Source organism: Balaenoptera ricei, chromosome 9 (assembly GCF_028023285.1).
Source record: "Balaenoptera ricei isolate mBalRic1 chromosome 9, mBalRic1.hap2, whole genome shotgun sequence".
In the NCBI taxonomy this organism is placed as follows: Eukaryota; Metazoa; Chordata; class Mammalia; order Artiodactyla; family Balaenopteridae; genus Balaenoptera; species Balaenoptera ricei.
Genome location: NC_082647.1, coordinates 21,688,353 through 21,708,269, shown reverse-complemented (window position 1 = coordinate 21,708,269; position 19,917 = coordinate 21,688,353). Strand labels below are relative to the sequence as shown.

Here is a 19,917-nt window from a genome sequence, read left to right as displayed (position 1 = left end):
ACATCTCTATGAATGGCAAGAATTTTCTTAAGTAGTGTTACAATATTTCCAGGTGCATTTCAACCCTTCATGATGGGATGTAATTTAGATGACAGTCTCCGCATATATTGGCCTAGAGCATGTCAGAGAGTAGATGGCTTTATAGTTTTCCTGTAATGTATTATATTTAACTTTAAAAAATGGTAGGCATGTATAACCAGTAGATATAAGATATTTACAAAGGGAAGAAATATTTGAAGAAAGGAAAGGCACTATTATTTTATAAAGCAAGGTAAAAATTTTCACTGGTCACGGAGCAAGAAATGTTTTATCACGTGATAAAGTCCATAGGTATAATAGACATTTCAGAATTAGAAGAAACCAAATTCTCAAGATACCTGGAATGACTTAAAAGTTGATTTCTGAGGATTTAAATCTACCACAATATATTTGGAAAAATTTCCCCCAGTTTCCATGGGAATATCAAGGCTATGCATCACTTTATTCTTAAGATATCTAACTTTAACTCACAGCTAGTTTTAACCATTGTTTTTTGTATTGTAATAGAAAACAGTTTTAATGTGAAGTTTTCTCAGAAGTAGCTAGATAGCTTTATGTTATATTTTGCACTGTATATTCCTCTGGGATTTCTTTTTTTTCTTTTCCCTTTTTTTAACTATCTGAAGCTGCTTTGTTAAGAAGCTGGTAAATGTAAATTTTTTGTGGCCTGACACAGAAACTCCTAAACTGGCTGCACATCAGGATTCCCCCTGGACACTTTAAAAGTACTGAATCTTTTTACCCACTGAAGACCTATGGAATCCGAATCTTAGGGGATGCCTCCTAGTTATCTTTATATTTATAAATCTCTCAAGATAGTGGTTCTTCAGCAGCCCTTCCGTATGCCTATATTTAGGAAATACTAGTATTTATTTTGGAATGTTAACCAGTTTAAAAATCTCATTTTTAAGTTTACTTAGATGTACCTTCTTAAATGATCTTAGAAGCAATGGCTTGATTTGTGTGCCTGTACTTAAATTTTGTTCTTAAGTTTATTTTTTTTGCACGTATTTTTCTAATTTTCACAGAGACTGTTTATTTGTTTGGTGGCTGGGATGGAACACAAGATCTTGCTGACTTCTGGGCATACAGTGTGAAAGAGAACCAATGGACATGTATCTCTAGAGACACTGAGAAAGAGGCAAGTTCTCAGACTTTTCATCCATCTGTATTACGATAGGAGTGTGGTCGTACACTTCTTTTTCTGAATGATTTGTATTCTTTGTAAATGTCTATCAGCAGTGGTAGCAGAATAATTTGTGGTGACAAGTTTGGTTTAAGTATTCTTGCATTCCAGCTTCTATACCTGGTTCTTCAACTATTGGTACATGAACAAATCTGTTTTATAGAGATAAATAGAAATGGGTATCTAATATAATTTAGTTTTTAACCACTTTAGTTAAAATGTAACTGTGTAACTATTTTTTTTTTCTCATGTTCTTGTCACCTCTACTCTTATTTTGAACATTTATCTTATTTTTATTTCCTCTGGAAAAATGTGCTTTTGATTCTTCACTATCTTACTATTTTGGCCCCTCACTATTTGACTATCTTATCAGTTTTCACAAATGATGTATATTTTATTTTTAACTAAAATTGTATTTATGTATTCATATGTGAGTCTGTCTGTTGAGACATATATACATAAAGCTTTTCCATAGTGAATAGGATGTCTTGGATTTACGGCGTTCTTTTATTTAACTTTTTGAACTAAATAAGTACATAATTAATTATACCCTGATATAAAGCACATATTCATATATTATTTTTTTAATCATTATAGAATTTTTTATTGTACTTTTTTCCCTCTAAGCAATTTCAGATTACAAGGTGAAAAATAAACTAAAACAAAACAGTAATAGCAGCAATGAAAAGGGGAGGAAAAGACCTAATTCAAAACCACTGATTTTAATCTAGGAAGGCCATTTTTTAAAAATCTGGTGCTATGTCTTTAATCTTAGGAAATTAGATCCTTGTTTACTTGGTGTGTTCCTTTGTTAATCATTTGGGTAGTTTTTATCTTTTTAAAGAGATCTTAAAATTCTGATTTCTATTTATTATCCCTGTGAAAATGGCCTTTGCCTTTTCAATATTAAAGTACCATTTTCTGAAATGATTATTTTTATCCTCAACAAAAATAAAGACAGATCTTGAAAGAATACATATCTGATTTCTCTTAAACTATTTTAAATCTGAGTTAATTGTATTTGTAATTTTTCTTGCAAGAAGCCTACAATTCATCCTGAAATCCTCCCTCTTCTTCATTGAGGGTATCTAATTAGGGCCTAAAGTTCCACTGGTTCTAGCACTCAATATTGCGTTTCAGATGTTTCTTCCTCTCTATTCCTTTTGGCACTAATTCCAACTTTGTGGTTTCTTTCTTAAACTTTTTTGCTTCCATTGTTGATCTCCAGATCTATTGTCCATTCATTACCACAGTCTTTAAAAAAAAAAAAATTTGGCCATGTGACGCCTCTGCTTAAACCCTATGGTTAGCCTCAGTCCCTGTTTCTGTTATCTACTGCATTCCATATATTACATTACAAGCACCCACAAAACTTTAGTGGCATATAGTAATAAGCATATATTTTGTTCACAAGTCTGTAGATTGGTGCGCTCACTCATGTGCTGGGAGTCAGCTGACTGTCAGCTAGTCTAGATTAGCTTCTGAGACTACTTGGCTCTGTTCTACATAGCCACTCACCTTCCTCTTGGCTAGCATGAGTCTTGTTCTCATGTAGGGGCAGGGCTGCAAGGAGGATGAAGTAGACATGAGCGCTCAATTAGATTTGTTATTGTCCCATTTTCCCAAAAGAAGTCATGGGACCAAATCCACAGTTATTGGGTGATGGGCAGCACTGCCCAAGGGCGTAGATACAGGGAAGTGTGAGTAATAACAGCAACAACAATAATAAAGAAGTTTTTCTACCTTAGTTCCTTTTGCTTAGAGTAAGAACTTCAAATTTCTCATCATAATTTGGTCCCCATCTACTTTTCTAGCCTCATTTTTTGACTTTATGTGCTAGCCATACTTATAGTTGCTAGAATTATTCAACGTTCTCACCTGTGTTCTTTGTAATAGTGTTTTCCCAGTTTGGAATTAACAGAGGCTGCTCCTCCCATGCACCCAGCTTTTATGTAGTGTATGCCTACTTACTCTTTAAAACACAGTTCAGACTTCAGTTCCTCTGTGAAGCCTTTCTTGACTTCCCTAACCAGAATTAGAAGCTTCCTTTGGTGTGAACACTTAACCCCTTACATTCCTTGAATGGGTTACTGTAATCATTGGTTTACATTTCTGTTTCCCTGTGGAGACTCTGAATTCCTTAAGGCGTGGATCATATGCTTACTCTTTAGTGAGTAAATAGTTCAGATAAGTTAAATAAAAAATTAATGCTGGAGAAAAGCAAAGGAATGACAAATACAAAATTCAGGAGAGTGGCTGTTTTGGCAGGAAAGGGCGATGGATTACAGGGGTCCTCAAAAGTAATGTTAATGTAATATTCTAAGTTATATTTAGAATGCAATTAATTATTTAAAACTAGTACTGGGAAAATACAGAAATTATTTTGATGAGAACACTTTTTTTCTGTTATTTTGAAGTCCATAGAGATAAGTAAAGTGGTGATCCAGTACTGGAATTCAGATTTATTATAATTTATTACTACTTTCTTCATTTAAACACCTAAAAACCTTTTGTTGATCCAGCAGTGAAGTGAATGAGGATATATGGCTCCAGCAAAATGCTCATTCCTTCCAAAATTGAACAGAGTTTCATTTTGTTTTTTACACCAGTAAGTACAAGTTTTATTGTTTGATGATACCCCAGTGCATATGTTTTAAAAGTATGATATGCAATTAAAAAGCAAAATTACTATGTATAAAATAAGCAACAAGGATATATTGTACAGCACAGGGAAATACAACCGTTATTTGATACTCACTTTAAATGGAGTATAATCTATAAAAATATCGAATCACACAGAAAAACCAAAATTAATTTAATTCACTTTAATTTACTTAGACTAAATAATGTATCTAATAGCTCATGTAGTAGATTGAAAGATAATAGAATGGCTCAGTTTTTAGAATAATTATTTTAAATGTTCATGTAGATATGCATGTAAGTTTTTATCAGTTCAAAACAAATTGTATTTTTAGATTTGCATTTTTATAAATCTCTTTAATATCTAGCTTAGTGGAAGACAGCTAGATTCTCATATGTGCTTTTGCATTTAATCTTTTGCAACGTGTTGTTTTATGTGAGATATATGAAGAAGATTGGACCTCATATTGATACATTCTTGGAAAGGAAACTATTATTTTAATAGTAGCCTTTTTATATAATAGCACATGTTCTTTTTTGATCTTATACCCCAAATTGACAAGTTGTTGTTTGCTTCTTAAAAATAATTGCACTGTAGTCTCTGAAACTATATCAGCTAATGTTTTGTAATTCTGTTACATTAAAATCCACTGATCTGTGTTGCTCTTTGAATGGATCTTTTACCCATGCTTGCTTTTTTGCTCAGTGTGTTGGTCACCTGAAAAATACTGGTTCCCTGAGTTATGCAGGTCTTCAAATGTTGACATATTATTATACAGTATCCCCCAAACCACATTTGATCACTCTTATTAGAAAAATCTTTTAAGTGTTGTGAAGGTGTCAAGATCACAGTGTCAGGTAGAAGTTTTCTAAAATTCTAAATTTGCTTAAAAATGTGCATTTTATTATTGGCAACAAATTTTATCAGTTGTTTTTCTTCAAAAATAACATACTTACTTCATTTATTTTTCAGAAAATGTCTGAATAACCATACTTGGATTGTTAGTTTTCTTTTGAGTAAATTATCATGTTTCCTGGAACAGGCAGCTACGTCAGCTTGCAACTCAAACAACTGCATAGATGCTTCTCCTTGAGACAACCATCATATATCAAGTAGCACTGTTTTATAGTTTTCTGAATCTCTTTAATTGTGACTTAATAGAAGGCAGCCGGATTCATACCTGCTTCTGCATTCAGTTGCTATATCAAAAGTCATGTAGCCTCTGGAAAATATCACATACACTTATAAGAGAGTAAGAGTGCAAAGACACATTTTTTTATCTTAGTATTGTTATGAATATAACTTTGACTTTGTAGAATCCCTGAAGACCCCAGACTGCACTGAGAACTGCTGCTTTAATCCACATTCCCTTTTCACATATAAACGGTTACCCAAATAATGCCTTAGTAATGTCCTTTATAGGTATCTTACTGTTACCCCAAACCTCTATCCCTGACCCAGGACTCAATTCATGGTCATGCAGTACCTTTCAGTGTCATGTTTCTTTAGTGTCCTTTAGTCTGGAACAGTTCCTTGACTTCTCTTTGTCTTTCTTGACCTTGGCATTTTTGAAGAATACAGGGCAATTGTTTTGTAGACTATCCTTCAATGTGGTCTGTCTGGTGTTTCCCCAGCATTGGATATAGGTTAAGCATTTTTAGCAGGAATGCCATGTGGAGGACATCGGGTCCTCCTAAGTATGTCCTTTCAGGAGACAGGCACATCATGTCAGTTTGTCTGATGTTAGCTTTGATCACTTGCTTAAGAAGGATGCTCACCAGATTTCCCACTCCATAATTAATAAGTAATTTGTGGGGAGACATTTTGAGACTATGAAAATATTCTGTTACTCATCAAACTTTTGCCCTTTTAGCATCCATTGATGCAACTGTTAAAGCTTTTCCCAAAGTGGTTGTACTATTTTATATTCCTTCCAGAAATGTATGAGAGTTCTGGTCGCTCCCTGTCTTCTTTCCCTGTTGAACTGCTTTGGCACCTTTCTCAAAAATCAATTGAGCATATAAGTATATGTCTCTCTTTGGACACTCTAATCTGCTCCATGATCTTTTGGTCTATTCATATTCCAGTATGACACTCCTTCAGGTCAAGTAATGTAAGACATTTTTGTTCTTCTTTTTAAAAATTATTTTGACTCTTCTAGGTCCTTTACATCTTCATATAAATTTTTGAATCATATTGTCAATTTCTAAAACTATTGGACTTATGATTGGAAATGTGTTCAGTCTATAAATCAATCTGGAGATAATTGATGTCTTAATGATACTGAGCCTTCTAATCCATGAACAGGGTCAAATTTCCATTTATTTCAGTCTTATTCATTACCTCCCAGCACTCGGAGTTTGCAGATTAGAGGTCTTTTTTATTTTTATTAAATGGATCCCAGTGTATTTTATTTTTCCATGCTATTGTAAATGACACTTAAACATTTTTAATTTTCAACTTGTTTGTATCGTGTCACTTTTCTAAGTCCACTTATTATTTCTAACGGTTTCTCTTCTGTTCTATGTTGATTTCTTAGGATGTTTTAAACAAATAGTCCTGTCATCTGTGAATAGAGACAATTTTAACTTCTTTCTTTCCACTCTCTTTTTCTGTCATAACTTTTAATTTTATTTTTTAATGCTTTATTGCACTTCCAGTACAGTATTAAATAGAAGAGATGAGAACAGACATCCTTATTTTGTTTCACATCTTAGCAGGAAAGCATTCTGTATTTCACCATTAAAGGGAAAATTAGATTTTAGGATTTTCATACATTCTTTATCAGATTGAGGAAGTTCATTTCTAGTCCTAGTTTGCTGTGAGTTCTTCCTCATGAATATTTGTTGAGTTTATCAAGTGCTTGTTCTACAATATATATATTGATAGGATCATGTATTTTTCCCCTTTATTCTTTTACCTTTTTTTTTGGCCACGCCACGTGGCTTGCAGGATCTTAGTTCCCTGACCAGGGATTGAACCCAGGCCCCGGCAGTGAAAGCGCAGGGTCCTAACTACTGGAACACCAGGGAATTCCCCCTTTACTCTTTTAATGTGGCAAATTACCTTGATTGATTTTCAAATGTAAAATTGACTTTGCATTTGTGAAATAAAACCCTTTTAGTTATGAAATATTATTTTTATATATTGCTGTATTCTGTTTGATATTTTGTTAAAGATTAGTTTTATGTCTGTATTCATGAGGTATACTAGCTACCTGTATGTTACTTCTGCTCTTCCTCCTTTGTAATATTGTTATTTGGTTTCAATGTTATGTTGTCCTCATAAAATATGTAAGTTAGGAATGAATAGAATACAGGTTTGAAAAAGGAGGTCTTTTTCTTCCTCTGTTTTCTGAAAAATTTTGTGTAAAATTGATACTATTTTTTCCTTAAGTATTTGATAAAATTTACGAGTGTAGGTATCTGTGGCTGGCCGTCTCTTTGTGGAAAGATTTAAAATTATGAATCTAAGTTTTCAGATTTTCTCTTTCATCTTATGTCAATTTTAGTAAGTTATATTTTTTCCAAGGAATATGTCCATTTTATCTACATGGTCAAATTTTACTATGTTTTTCATGATAGTTCCTTATTTTCTTTTTAATTTCTAGTGACCCTATGTTGATAGTACTGCTTTCACTTCTGATACTGGCAATTTGTATTTTCTCCCTTTTAAAAAAAATTAGTCTTGCTAGTAGTTTATAATTCTATAAATGTTTCAAAAAAACAACTTTATTAATTTTCTCTATTCTTTTGTCTGTTCTGTATAGTCTCTTGGTTTCTAGTCTTATCTTTATTCCCTTTTTTCTCCTTAGTTAGGAAGTAATTTGCTCATCATTTTAATAGCACTTGTGCTTATTAAGCTGAAGCAAGAAATTCTGTTATTCTCCTATTAAAACTTCAGATTTCACACTGTAGGAAATATGGCATAGATACATTATATCTTACCTGATATTTGTTTTTCAGGTTATTTAATTACAGAGGAAACTCTTTCTTTTTTCTTTTCTTTTTTTTTTTTTTTTTTTACTAGGCAAAGAACTTTATTAACCTTGGTTTTAAACTTTATTCCCAGGCTTCTTCAACTTAATTAGCTGCAAAGAATGAGTTGTATATAAGCAAAAACCGAAAAGAGCCGCAGTGTCCAGGGGCTTGGGCTTAAAAATATTAGAGATCTAGATTTTATCAGATCCATAAACAAAATTTTAAAAAACAGTCATATAAAATAGCAGCTCCCAGTAACTTCTTCAAGATTTATCTTCTTCAGAAGTTAACTCAATTCAGTTTGCTTCATTCTTGGAAGCCTCATCAGAATTCTCCACAAGATCTGGAACTTCATCATCGTCATCCTCTCCAGTGGCAAGTGGTGCTTTTCCATCCACAAGTTATTTGGGCAGAGCTTCAGCCAGTCTCCTTAAACTGGTCGGACTGTCTGCACCAAGGTGGTTTAAGGTGCTGGGTAGCATTTCTGTCAGCTGCTTTGTCTCAGCATGGCCTGTAATGGTGAAAATGTTTGCTGCCAGAGATGCCTGAACTTTAGGTTTGTTAAAGTGGATCACTGTCCCTTGGTTTGTGAACATATTCACTTCTTCAATACCAGAGATATTGTTTACCCCTAACTTCTTTAAGGAGAACTGAAGTTTTTTGTCGTCTGCTGTGGCTGTTCTTTGAACCACCTTCTTTCTGCAAGCAGTTCCTTTCCCACCAGTGTGCACTTGTGCCTGCAGTTTGGCGAGGTTTCTCCTGGTTCATGATAGTTTCTTTCATCTTGTTGCAGTGGAAATGGGGCCGTGTAGGGGGCTAGGGTTGGCACTTACGGGTTCTCGGGCAGACCAGCTGAGGTTAGGAACACACACACAGGGACACAAGATGGGCGCTAGAGCGGAAATTCTTTCTTAAGTAACATTTCTACCTTATCTGCTGAAGATTTTCCTTGACAAAAATCTCTAAAAATAATTTTTAAAATAGTAAGTAGTGTGAACACTAAATTGCAGATTCAAATCAACTTAATATCTGGATTAATAACACTAATGTCAAACTGTTCTTCCTGTCTAATATTTTTATTCCTTCATTTAATCTAAATAACGCTGGATTACTCTTCCTATAATACTGCTTTTTTATTTTATATCCTTCTCTAGAAACCTATAATAGTTCTTTATGCTTGCAAGATTACATTCAGTTCTCCTCTGTCAGTCATTCACAGGCTTTCTATTTCTACCTTATACTTCAACTCTGTTATTTCTGTGGCAGGAATTCTTCATCTCAGTCATAACCCCACACATTGTATTTAGTGTATTTTTGCTTTTGTTTCTCTTATCTTCGGGAGAAAGCAATCTGGAAGAGTGGAAAGAACACAGTGTTTGGCTTGGTTACACTGGGGCTTAGATTCTCTATCTTAGTTTTGTGACTATAGACAGATTACTTAGACTTTGTGAAATGGTGATATTATTTCCTTATGGAGTTGTTATAAGGATAAATGAAATATATACACACATACATAGTAATAATATAGACAGAATTTAGTAGATATTTAACAAATATCTCTTCCTTTCCTCTCTTTCAGCTAATCCAGTCCTACCCAATTGAAGTTCCTTTTTTTTTTTTTTTTTCATGAACTCCTTTTTTGGGCCTTATACTACAGTTTTTTGTTGTTGTTTTTTTTAACCTTTTATTCTGTCCTGTGATACAAGTGATCTCAACTAATTAATTTTTATTGATAATATATTGTTCTTCATCTTGTTCCCTAGTTGTTTAATGCAGCCGAGTCATTCTGTCAAGAGAGTCAATTTTATATAATGTAAAGGCTGGATGAAGAAGTTAAGACTTGGATTCTCGTTCTGCTTCTGTCACTAGCTCACTAGCTTTCAGGATGATATCATTCCTCTTTGAGCTTATATCTCCTCATCTTTAAAAGGAGATCATTAAACTACACTTTTATTAAGGTTCCTACCAATTATGAAATTCTAAATATTCTTGGAGTGCCTGTTTTATGCTAGATTCTGATGAAGCGTACAAAGATATTTTGAAAAACCAAATGTGTCTTTAAGTAGATTGACATGTACAAAAGAGTTAAGGTCTATACACAAATGACTAAAATGTAATGGAGTATACAGTAAAAGCCATATAAGTGTTATAAACAGAGTGCCATAGAATAGAGAATAGTTCATCTCATCTTTCCTGGTAGAGTTTAAGCTTTTCTAAGGTAAGATTTGTGTCTCCTACTGCTTCTTTTATTTTCCCCTAGAGATTTAAGCCTAGTATTGGACATACATATTAGTTGGACTTGATATAAGATTCTGAGCAAACCTTTTCGTGAAAGGAAACAAAAAAGGGCATTTAATTTTGTCTTCTGTTATTTATTCTTTGAATTTTTTTCTTTTCATTCTTTTTTTTGCTCTCCACAGAATGGTCCTAGTGCTAGATCATGTCATAAAATGTGCATTGACATTCAACGGAGGCAAATCTACACACTGGGGCGTTATTTGGATTCCTCTGTGAGGAACAGCAAATCTCTGAAAAGTGATTTCTATCGTTATGACATTGACACAAACACATGGATGTTACTCAGTGAGGATACTGCTGCTGATGGAGGACCGAAACTGGTGTTTGATCATCAGGTTTGGTGCACAGATAACTGTATGGTGGAATTAATTAGTGCTCAGTGACTCTTGCTCTTAGAGTTTATTTCACATGTTATGCTGAGTTTTCTATTAGTGATTTCTACTACAAATACCTATGACAGATAATAAAAAGAATTACTGTTTCAGTAGGTATAAAGTTATTCTTTAAAAATTTTTTTCTCCTGTTTGGTGCAGAATAAAATACTAAGATCTCAAAACACGGTTGTTAATTTATAAAAAATTTATAGAGAGTAGATGGAGCAATACATATTAGGAAAAACAAATTTAGTTTTACGATATTCATAAATCATACCAATAACAACTTGCCCTTTTAAAACTTTTTATTCTACATTCCTGGAAAATTTTAAATTATTTTATAATGAGTTCAAGAATTTGAAATGTAGAGTTTTTCTTCCAATGTGAGTGAAATATATTTACTTTTGTATATAATCACAAACTTAGTATAAAACAGATGAGAATTTGGCATGTACTAGATGAAGTTTAAATTCAGCACCAACAGAAGTCATAGAATGATGTTGTAGACAAGAAGACTACATACAGCAATCTCTTAAACGATTTAAATATTAATATGTATGTAGCTGTCATCTCATCATCCCCATTATCATTGTTATCTGTCTTTGAAAACTTATTTTATATCAGTTCAGTACAGGTTAGTACTACCTCAAACAAAAGAGTAGCCACTTTGAATTCTGTAGGCAGTTTTGCTTGGCTTAACCCATGTCCAAAGGTTTTTGGAGTATGGGGAAGAAAAAGACTTATAAAAAATCTGTAACACTATTGATGAACAAAGCATTATGTATTACTTGAGAAATGGGGGGTAGTGCTAGAATTTATGACAGAATCTAGCTTATACCTAATATCTAGGCATTAAAACCCAAGTCTGTATTTATTGTTTCTTTACCAGTTTTTGTTAATTCTTTGCTTTAAAACTTTCCTCCTGCCATATTTATACTAACAAGTAGTTTTTATAGGAGAATGGTAAGGAAAAGAGGAGTGGCTTATATGCCTGTTGAGTATGTGGTGGGTGGAAAATCAAAAACATTAGTCTTCAGAGTACTCCCTAGATTGAATTTGGAACTTGTGCTGGCTGTACATAACCGAGCTCTGTAAAGCTTTGCACTTCTCTGCTGACATCCTCGGTGTTGTTCATGTGGAAAATAAGAACTCCAAAAAAAGTTAGACTTCTTCTGATCTTTTAAAAACAGAACATCAGCAGATAACGTTGTTAGGGAAACAATTTATTTTCTTGCCTCCAACTGGTTACAAATTTCTTTTCCAAAAGAGGCTTATGTTTTTATGGGTTGAAAAAAAGAATAACTTAGGGGTAGTCTGAGTATAGCACATATGCTGTCCTTGTGTGGGGCCTTTGTTTCTCTTGACTTTGGTAAAACAGAATGTTCCCTGAAGCCTAGGTTCTGTTAAATAATGCTTGGTTTTCAACTCATTAGGTGTTATTAACAGAACACTAGGGGTGAAGAAGCCAGGATTTCAGTGCTAATTCAGCCAACAGCTGCTTCTGTTACCTTGAACAATTAACACAATGTATAAGCCTCCATTTTCTGTTCTGTTTCATGCAAATAAAGTTATAAGTTGGAACCTACTCCAAAAATTACTTGGAGTTGTTTGTGACACTTTAAGATTTGACACTTAACATTCAAATTTGAGAGGAACATGAGAAAGTTAGAGGCCTGAAGATATGGTTAAAAGTTACTTTACCATTTTGAATTTTAACATATTAAAAAAATTAAAATTCAAAGACATTTGTATTTCCTAAGGACATAGTGGCAGCTTAGTTCTGAAGCTTTCCATGTTGTTGCTTTCTGTGATCTTTCAGGAACAATGAGAACCAAACAAAAAGATTTTAACAAAACACAAGTCACATATTCAGCAAAACTAGAAGCCAAAGAAAACCCACAACTCCCAATTCCTTGTAAGTTTAGCCAAAAACAACTGGAATACCCAGAACCTGTATTGAAACTCACAGCAGTGTAATGGAGAGAACTGGGAATGTAGAGGAAGCTTAGCAGAGGTACATCATAATGAAAGTGTCATGAGCAGAGCAGAAATTGAACCCAGTGCAGCCACTGGGGGAGTCAGTTAAATAACATGTGGAAGGTGCCTAGCAAGGCCCATAAGTGGTAGATATCAGAAAGCACCATCTTCCAAACGTAAAGGAAACACTATGACAAGTGGGGACAGTAGCTCTTTTTGCATGTCCATTGAAGGAACTGGGGGAGCTCAAGGCTCGAGATAGAAGCCCCCTAAACCAGATGAGGTTCATAGTTAGAGAAGATGGCTTCACAGAAGCGCCATATTTTGAAGAAGCCATTCAGTTCAGTAGCAATAGAGGAGGAAGTCCTTGAGTAAGAATGTCACACTTCCATAGGGACCTTGTATTATCTGGTCCAGGGGAATTCAGCTCATTTAAATATGAAAAACTAAAAAGCAGTAAACACCAAATCTTTAGAGAAGTACTCTAAAGAAAAACAATAAAAGGAAAAAGAATAGCAAAAACTTTCTTTCATGCAACAGCAGATGAAAATTATATTCCAATATTCTAACATAAATTAATTGACTTAATGAAGCTTGAAACTCTGAAGAAAACTACAAGGCATACATTCAAGAATGCAGATGAGATGGCCAAATAATAGGAGCAGGTGTAACTGGACCTGGTAGATCTCAAGAAAGAAATTGAAGAAAAATATAGTAACACTTCAAAAAATGAAGACTAGTTTACAAGGAGCATAAAGAAGAATAGGTTAGGGTCATAAGAAATAAGAAAGGCAGGTAAAGAAAACAAATATAGATATAAGGGCTAGCCAGAAAATTATAGCTAGAGAAGGCAGGCAAAAGAGAGCCAACATACATGTAATTGGAGACATTAAAGAAGAAAACCAAAACAATGGAACAGAAGAAATATTTATACATAAAATTCAAGAAGACTTTCCTCAAGAAGGAAGCCTATTCCACGTAGTATAAGAGGACCTGATATTGATAAATTCAGGGAAAATTGACCTAGGCATTCAACTCTAAGATATATATTACTGACACTGAATTTCAAAGATAAAGAGGCCGTTTGGTGGGCAACTAGATGAAATGATCCAGAAGTAAAATGAGACTGATAACAGATTTCTCTACAGCTGTATTCAGTGCCAAGAGACAATAGAGCAGTATCTAGAAGGTATTCAAAGAAAAGACAGTGTGAGCCAAGGATTTTATATCTAGCCAAACTGTCCTTCAAATATAAGCACATTTTGAGGAAATTGCTAGAAAATGGAATGTGAGCTAATCAAGAAATGACAGGAGAAACTTTAATCACCGTATTGGAGATCTCAGCTCATTGACATTCTCCCTGGGTCAGTGTGGATCATTGGCAGGCTGAACATATATTTTTACCCTCCTCCTGCCCAACATCCTGTGAAATGACAAGAGAATACATTAGTGTAGAATAGTGTAGAAAAACAAGAAAGAATGCCCTTAGGGAATTTAAAATATTTGAGGGAATTTCTCAAATAGAAAGCAGGTAAGATCAGATCCAACCAGAAGAAACCACATCCTGTAAGATAGCAGCAACTTGAGTCTCAAAGTATGTAGTTGGGGCAAACAGTAGATTATCAGTTGGAGATGAAACAGCAGGACATTTTCCAGTTTGACTGAGTAGCACTGAGCTGTGATAATTATTAATAGGTCAAGTGTTCAGTGTGGTCATTGGAGCTGGACAGATAGAGCAATACTCCTAAGAGGCACTGGAGAGCTGCTGCAGAACCTTTCACAGCATCATGTCTCATCTTGCCTTACCCAATCCCCTGAGGTAGACTACTGTATATGCAACAGGCAGATGAATAGGGATTCTCAGATACAAAGAAGACTAAAACAATAACCCCCAAATCCAAATATTTGAAGATAATTAATACTGTGAGATATGAGGTACTGAACTCAACAGATTAAGAATCAACAAAGAAGAACAGTTTGTAGTGTGAATTGAATAAGTCTTTAAGATAAATTTAAGTGATTTCTTAGAGCAATTCAGGAGGCTATTGCATTCATGAAAAGGAAATACATAGAAAAATTATAAATTAAAGATTTGATAGTGAAATTAAAATCTCAGTAAATAGATTAAAAAGCAGTGTGGGGGCTTCCCTGGTGGCGCAGTGGTTGAGAATCTGCCTGCCAATGCAGGGGACACGGGTTCGAGCCCTGGTCTGGGAAGATCCCACATGCCGCAGAGCAACTAAGCCCGTGAGCCACAACTACTGAGCCTGCGAGTCTGGAGCCTGTGCTTCGCAACGGGAGAGGCCACGACAGTGAGAGGCCCGCGCACCGCGATGAAGAGTGGCCCCCACTCACCGCAACTGGAGAAAGCCCTCGCACAGAAACGAAGACTCAACACAGCCAAAAATAAATAAAATAAATTAAAAATACAACCTTTCCTTAAAAAAAAAAAAAAAAAAGGCAGTGTGGACATACCTCTAAATGGCTACTAAATTAGTGAGGTAAGATTATGAGAGAAAAGTTAAACAGAGAAAAGGATCTGAAGTTCCAACATCCACCTTATAGGAGTTCTAGAAAGAGAATGGAGGCCAAAACAACAACAAGAACAAACCACTCAAGGTAAAAATGAAGAAAATTCTCAGAGCTGAAGAAAGATCGTTTTCAGAATGAAAGAAATTCCAAGTGCAGATCAGAATGAATGAAAAAAGAATATCCCTACCTAGATACTTCCTTAATGAAATTTCAGAACCAAGGAAGAAGAGAAAATCCTAAAAGCTACAGCAAAAACTGGTTACCCTTGTAGGTAAGCAAGGATCAGATTAACATGAGGCATTTTTGGAGGTTGGCGGGAGGTAGGGTAGTGGGTTGGACAATACTACTTAGAAGGCTTTATAGCAATAGCTTCAAATTTTGTGAGTAGGAAATTATCTTGAACCCAACCTAACCCTAGCCAATTTTGTGTTCATGTGATAAAATAAAAAGACGGTTTCAAATTAAAAAACAGTTGGGGATGGGGTGGGGAATAAGTGGCTATCCATTATTTATTTGCTTTTATTTTATTTTTATTTATTTGTTTATTTATTTATGGCTGTGTTGGGTCTTTCTTGCTGTGCGGGCTTTTTCTAGTTGCGGTGAGCGGGGCTACTCTTTTGTTACTCTTTTGTTGAGGTGCATGGGCGTCTCATTGTGGTGGCTTCTCTCGTCGCGGAGCACGGGCTCTAGGCGTGCAGGCTTCAGTAGTTGTGGCTTGCAGGCTCTAGAGCGCAGGCTTCGTAGTTGTGGTCCAGGGGCTTAGTTGCTCCGCAGCATGTGGGATCTTCCCCGACCAGGGCTGGAACCTGTGTCCCCTGCATTGGCAGGCGGATTCTTAACTGCTGCGCCACCAGGGAAGTCCTGTTTATTTGCTTTTAGAAATTAAATACCTAACCTGACAGAGTAGACTTAAAAGATTTCTTCAAGTCTTGAGGGAAAAGATTCTATGATCGCACAGAATTTAATAAGCCATTGGATTTTCAAACATTTTTCAGAGATTAAAAATTAAAAGGAAACCATAAACTGACGAACAACATAAAGTTTCCCAGAGTGATTAAAACTTGTTATGAACAACATAAAGTTTCCTAGAGTGATTAAAACTTGTTATTTGATAATTGACCCTCATTGAAACTACCTATCTTATCCAGGGAAGAACCAAGCTGAAGGAATAAAATTGTTTCTGTTTTGTGTCATTGTTCTAAGATATGGGAAAGAATCAAGCTAAAGAGTATCTTCCTCCCTTTTTGGGTTGGTTTGGTCCGCTATGCAAGAAAGAGCTACTAAGATGAAGATGTTTATGCCTCTCCCCTGATAACAAATGAGCATAGCTATATCAAAATGAAATTTAAATATCCCCAAAAGGAAAGAGAAACTCCCTTTGTAGCCATATGAAGTAGAACCATAGGGGCTAGATAACAGAGATTGAACCAAATTAGTATGAATCTGTGAATTTAGGAAAATGTAAAGAGACTCACATTATGTGTGTCCCTCAACAATGTATGGATTGCTTTTCATGATATAATCATTTAAGATTAAAGGGTAGGATCACTTTTCTTTGTAGTGCCAGGGACATGAAAACTTTGACATCTCAGTTTTTCAACCATGTTCCCAAAGATTTCACCCTTGAGGAATTGTAGGTTTTCATCTTAATTTATGGAAGTCTGCCAGAAACCTGGGAAATGGCAAGTGAGTGAATCTTTTTAGTGGTAGGTAAAGATTAGGAGGCACTAGAATCCTTTCTTTTTAATATTAAATATTAATTTTAAAATAAGCTTTGCAATTATTTTAATAGTTTTTTATTAAAAACTATACAAAAAATAGATAAATAGCAGGAGTAATTTGATGAGAGGAGAGAATTGAACATATAATGGCTAGTATTTGTGCTTTAGCAACAACAATAAAAAAGTAGGTGTTTTACGTACACTTTATTCTTTAAACATAAATGCCACTTGTATTCAGCATCTAATTACCAACTTGGACTTACGTATTCTTCGAAATAGAATTTGTTTCACCTGGAGACTGATTGCTGCAAATGTCTTGTGTTTGTTTTGCTATTTGGTAACAACATAATTTGAAGAATTTTGTAAAATAAATGCAGAGAGTTGAATTAAGCTGCATCACTCTTATTCACATATCTTCTCTCTTATTAAATGGTAGCAAGAGGAATAGAATGCTTGCCTAGAATGGAGAGAAGGGAGTTTTTATAAGGAGGGTGTGATCACTGTTTGCCCACAGAGTATGATCAGTATTTACTCTTAGGTGTAAGTCAGTACCTAATGTATTATTGGTTGATTTGGTAAAAATTATGCAGCTTCAAGAAAGCATAAAGCTCCTTAACCCAGCATATTTTATTCTCACTGGAAAAAAAATGGAAACCTGAAAAGGTATTTAGAAATCCATCCTGAATCTCTGCCAGGTGTTGAGCAGTATTTTAATAAGTGCCTATGATAATCAGGGATGGTATTTGGTGTTATTAAGACAATGTTCAGTTTCTTTGAGATTCTAAAACCGCACGCATTGGTTTCATTTTAGCATATATGATAGGAACAATCTAAAACTATTCAATCTGTTGCCTTGTTCTATAGATGTGTATGGACTCAGAAAAACATATGATCTACACCTTTGGTGGTAGAATTTTGACATGTAATGGCAGTGTAGACGACAGCAGAGCCAGTGAACCACAATTCAGTGGATTGTTTGCTTTCAACTGTCAGTGTCAAACCTGGAAACTTCTTCGAGAGGACTCCTGTAATGCTGGGCCTGAGGACATCCAGTCTCGTATAGGACACTGCATGCTATTCCACTCAGTAAGAATATTCTGTACATTGTCTTATGTTATTGTGTCATGTATCTCTCAATAGGAAAAGAAGTGGTGAAATCTAATTCTTCAGTAAGAGAGCAAAATTTTTCATTAGAAATAAATGATGTGTTGGCAATGATAGACAAAAACAAAGCTACCTTTAACACAGAACTGTTTGCTAATTATAAGATTCTTCTGTCAACCTAATAATTCCTAAGTAGTTATCAGCTGAGTACTAATCTAGGCACTTTTATGACTAACTTCACTGCTTATATGTAGTAGCTATTTCTCTTTCTTATATACCTTTCTACTTACTGTTTTCTCTTAGTGTCTAGAAGATCAATTTTCTTATCTGTTCTTATTTTCCCCTCTGCTACTCTCCATTAAGTGCAAAGAATTAAGAATTGACTTAATAGAATTAGAATTAAAATTTATCAGCAAAAACCAGCATACAGACATTTCTTTAACCTTTTTATGTGCTATAGTGAAAACTTGGGCTTCTTGCTGTGAACATACCTTTGAAAATATACTGTGGAATATTTTTAACATATACCAAAGTAGAGAGAAGAGTATAATAAATTCCCATGTGCTTATTTATCAGTTTCAACAGTTATCATTATTTGACTATTCATTTTTCATATATCTAACCCACTTATATATATTTTTTAATGTTTCTTTGATTTTTAAGTTTATTCTTAAATTTTATTGTGTTGGGGTATTTTGAAGCAAATTCCAGACATTGTATCATTACACCTATAAATACCGTATTGTATCACTAACAGGTAAGGGCTTTTAAAAAACATAATTATAGTATCATTATAAAACCCAACCAAAGTATTGACAAAAACGATTTCTTTATATCATTTAATATTGCATTCATTTTTTCCCTAAAATACTGAAAAATACCTTTTCATAGTTGGTTTATCCAAGTCAGGATCCAGAAAAGGTCTATGTATTGCATTTGGTTGTTATAGCTCTTAAATTTCTTCTAATCCAAAACAGTACTCCCCTCTCCTATTTTTTTTTTCTCTGTATACCACTTATTTGTTAAAGCAAGTAAATCTAGAATTTCCCATTTTCTTAGTTTGACCGATTTTATACTCATGGTGTCATTTAACATGATCCTCTATCTTCGGTATTTCCTGTGAGCTGGTATTTAGATCCAGAGGCTTGAATTTAGATTCACTCTCCTTTTTAGGGTGGTCCAAAAGGGGAGTTGCAAGAATACTTCACAGCTGGTCTGATTGCAAGATATAAAGAGACATTTAATGTGTAGTTGTCATACTTTTGGTGATGTTAAAATTGTTCTGGTGGGTTTAGGTGTTAACAGCCTGATTGATCAATTATAAAGTTTCCTGTCAACTTGTTATCTGATGAGTTTAGCAGCCGCTGATAGGCATAGACTATAGTGACTATAGTCATAGACTAGTCTATAGTCATAGATTTTAGTGGGGTTTGAAAAATGGTCATTTTTCTAATTACATCATTTCTTCATTTATTAACTGTGATTGTACTGTAAAAGCTTATCCTCGTTAACTAATTGGCTACCCTAATATGTAAAACACACAGGATAGGTAATATAAATGTTTGATTCTTTTCCTCTGTCACCTTTTCATGTTAATGAGCTGAAGCTCCAGAGTTTACCAATGGTTTTTTTTTTTTGTTTTAAGTATTATTATGAACTTGTGGATTTTTATTTACTTGATGTGTTTAATCCAATGCTGTCATTATTCTTTTTGATCCCCTAATTTTTCTCTATCTTTGGCCAGTGGGAGTGCCCACCTCCCAGTATACCTTTGCATATATGGACACACGCATATACGTATAATATGTCTTTTTTAGTAAGAGAAAAATCATGAGTTCATACTGATATGTCCAAGTCAAATTTAAGATCATAGAGTTTTAAAATTTAATATCTTTGATTTTGTTTTTGTGTATCTTTTAAGGTTAAAATCCTGCTTCCTAGTGACGATATGTTACTTGCTCTGTCTTTCTATAATAGTTTACAGAATAGCAAAACTAACAACAAAATCACTGAGTGCTGTTTAAGATTGCTTTCTGATTATTTTTCTGTTTAGGATATAGCCCAC

At 34.4% G+C, this 19,917-nt stretch overlaps 1 protein-coding gene and 1 pseudogene across 3 annotated transcripts in view; one reads left to right on the top strand and one right to left on the bottom strand.

The window, feature by feature from the left end:
* The window catches only part of MKLN1 (muskelin 1), a 361,821-nt gene that overhangs the window by 285,299 nt on the left and 56,605 nt on the right, over positions 1-19,917 (top strand). For all 3 annotated transcript variants that reach the window (XM_059933366.1, XM_059933367.1, XM_059933365.1), the window contains 3 exons: positions 1,068-1,180; positions 10,267-10,479; positions 17,613-17,834. In XM_059933366.1, the coding sequence (XP_059789349.1) occupies positions 1,068-1,180; positions 10,267-10,479; positions 17,613-17,834 (548 nt within the window). The remainder of the gene's footprint in view (positions 1-1,067; positions 1,181-10,266; positions 10,480-17,612; positions 17,835-19,917) is intronic.
* Positions 8,143-8,629, bottom strand: LOC132371399 (transcription factor BTF3-like; annotated as a pseudogene).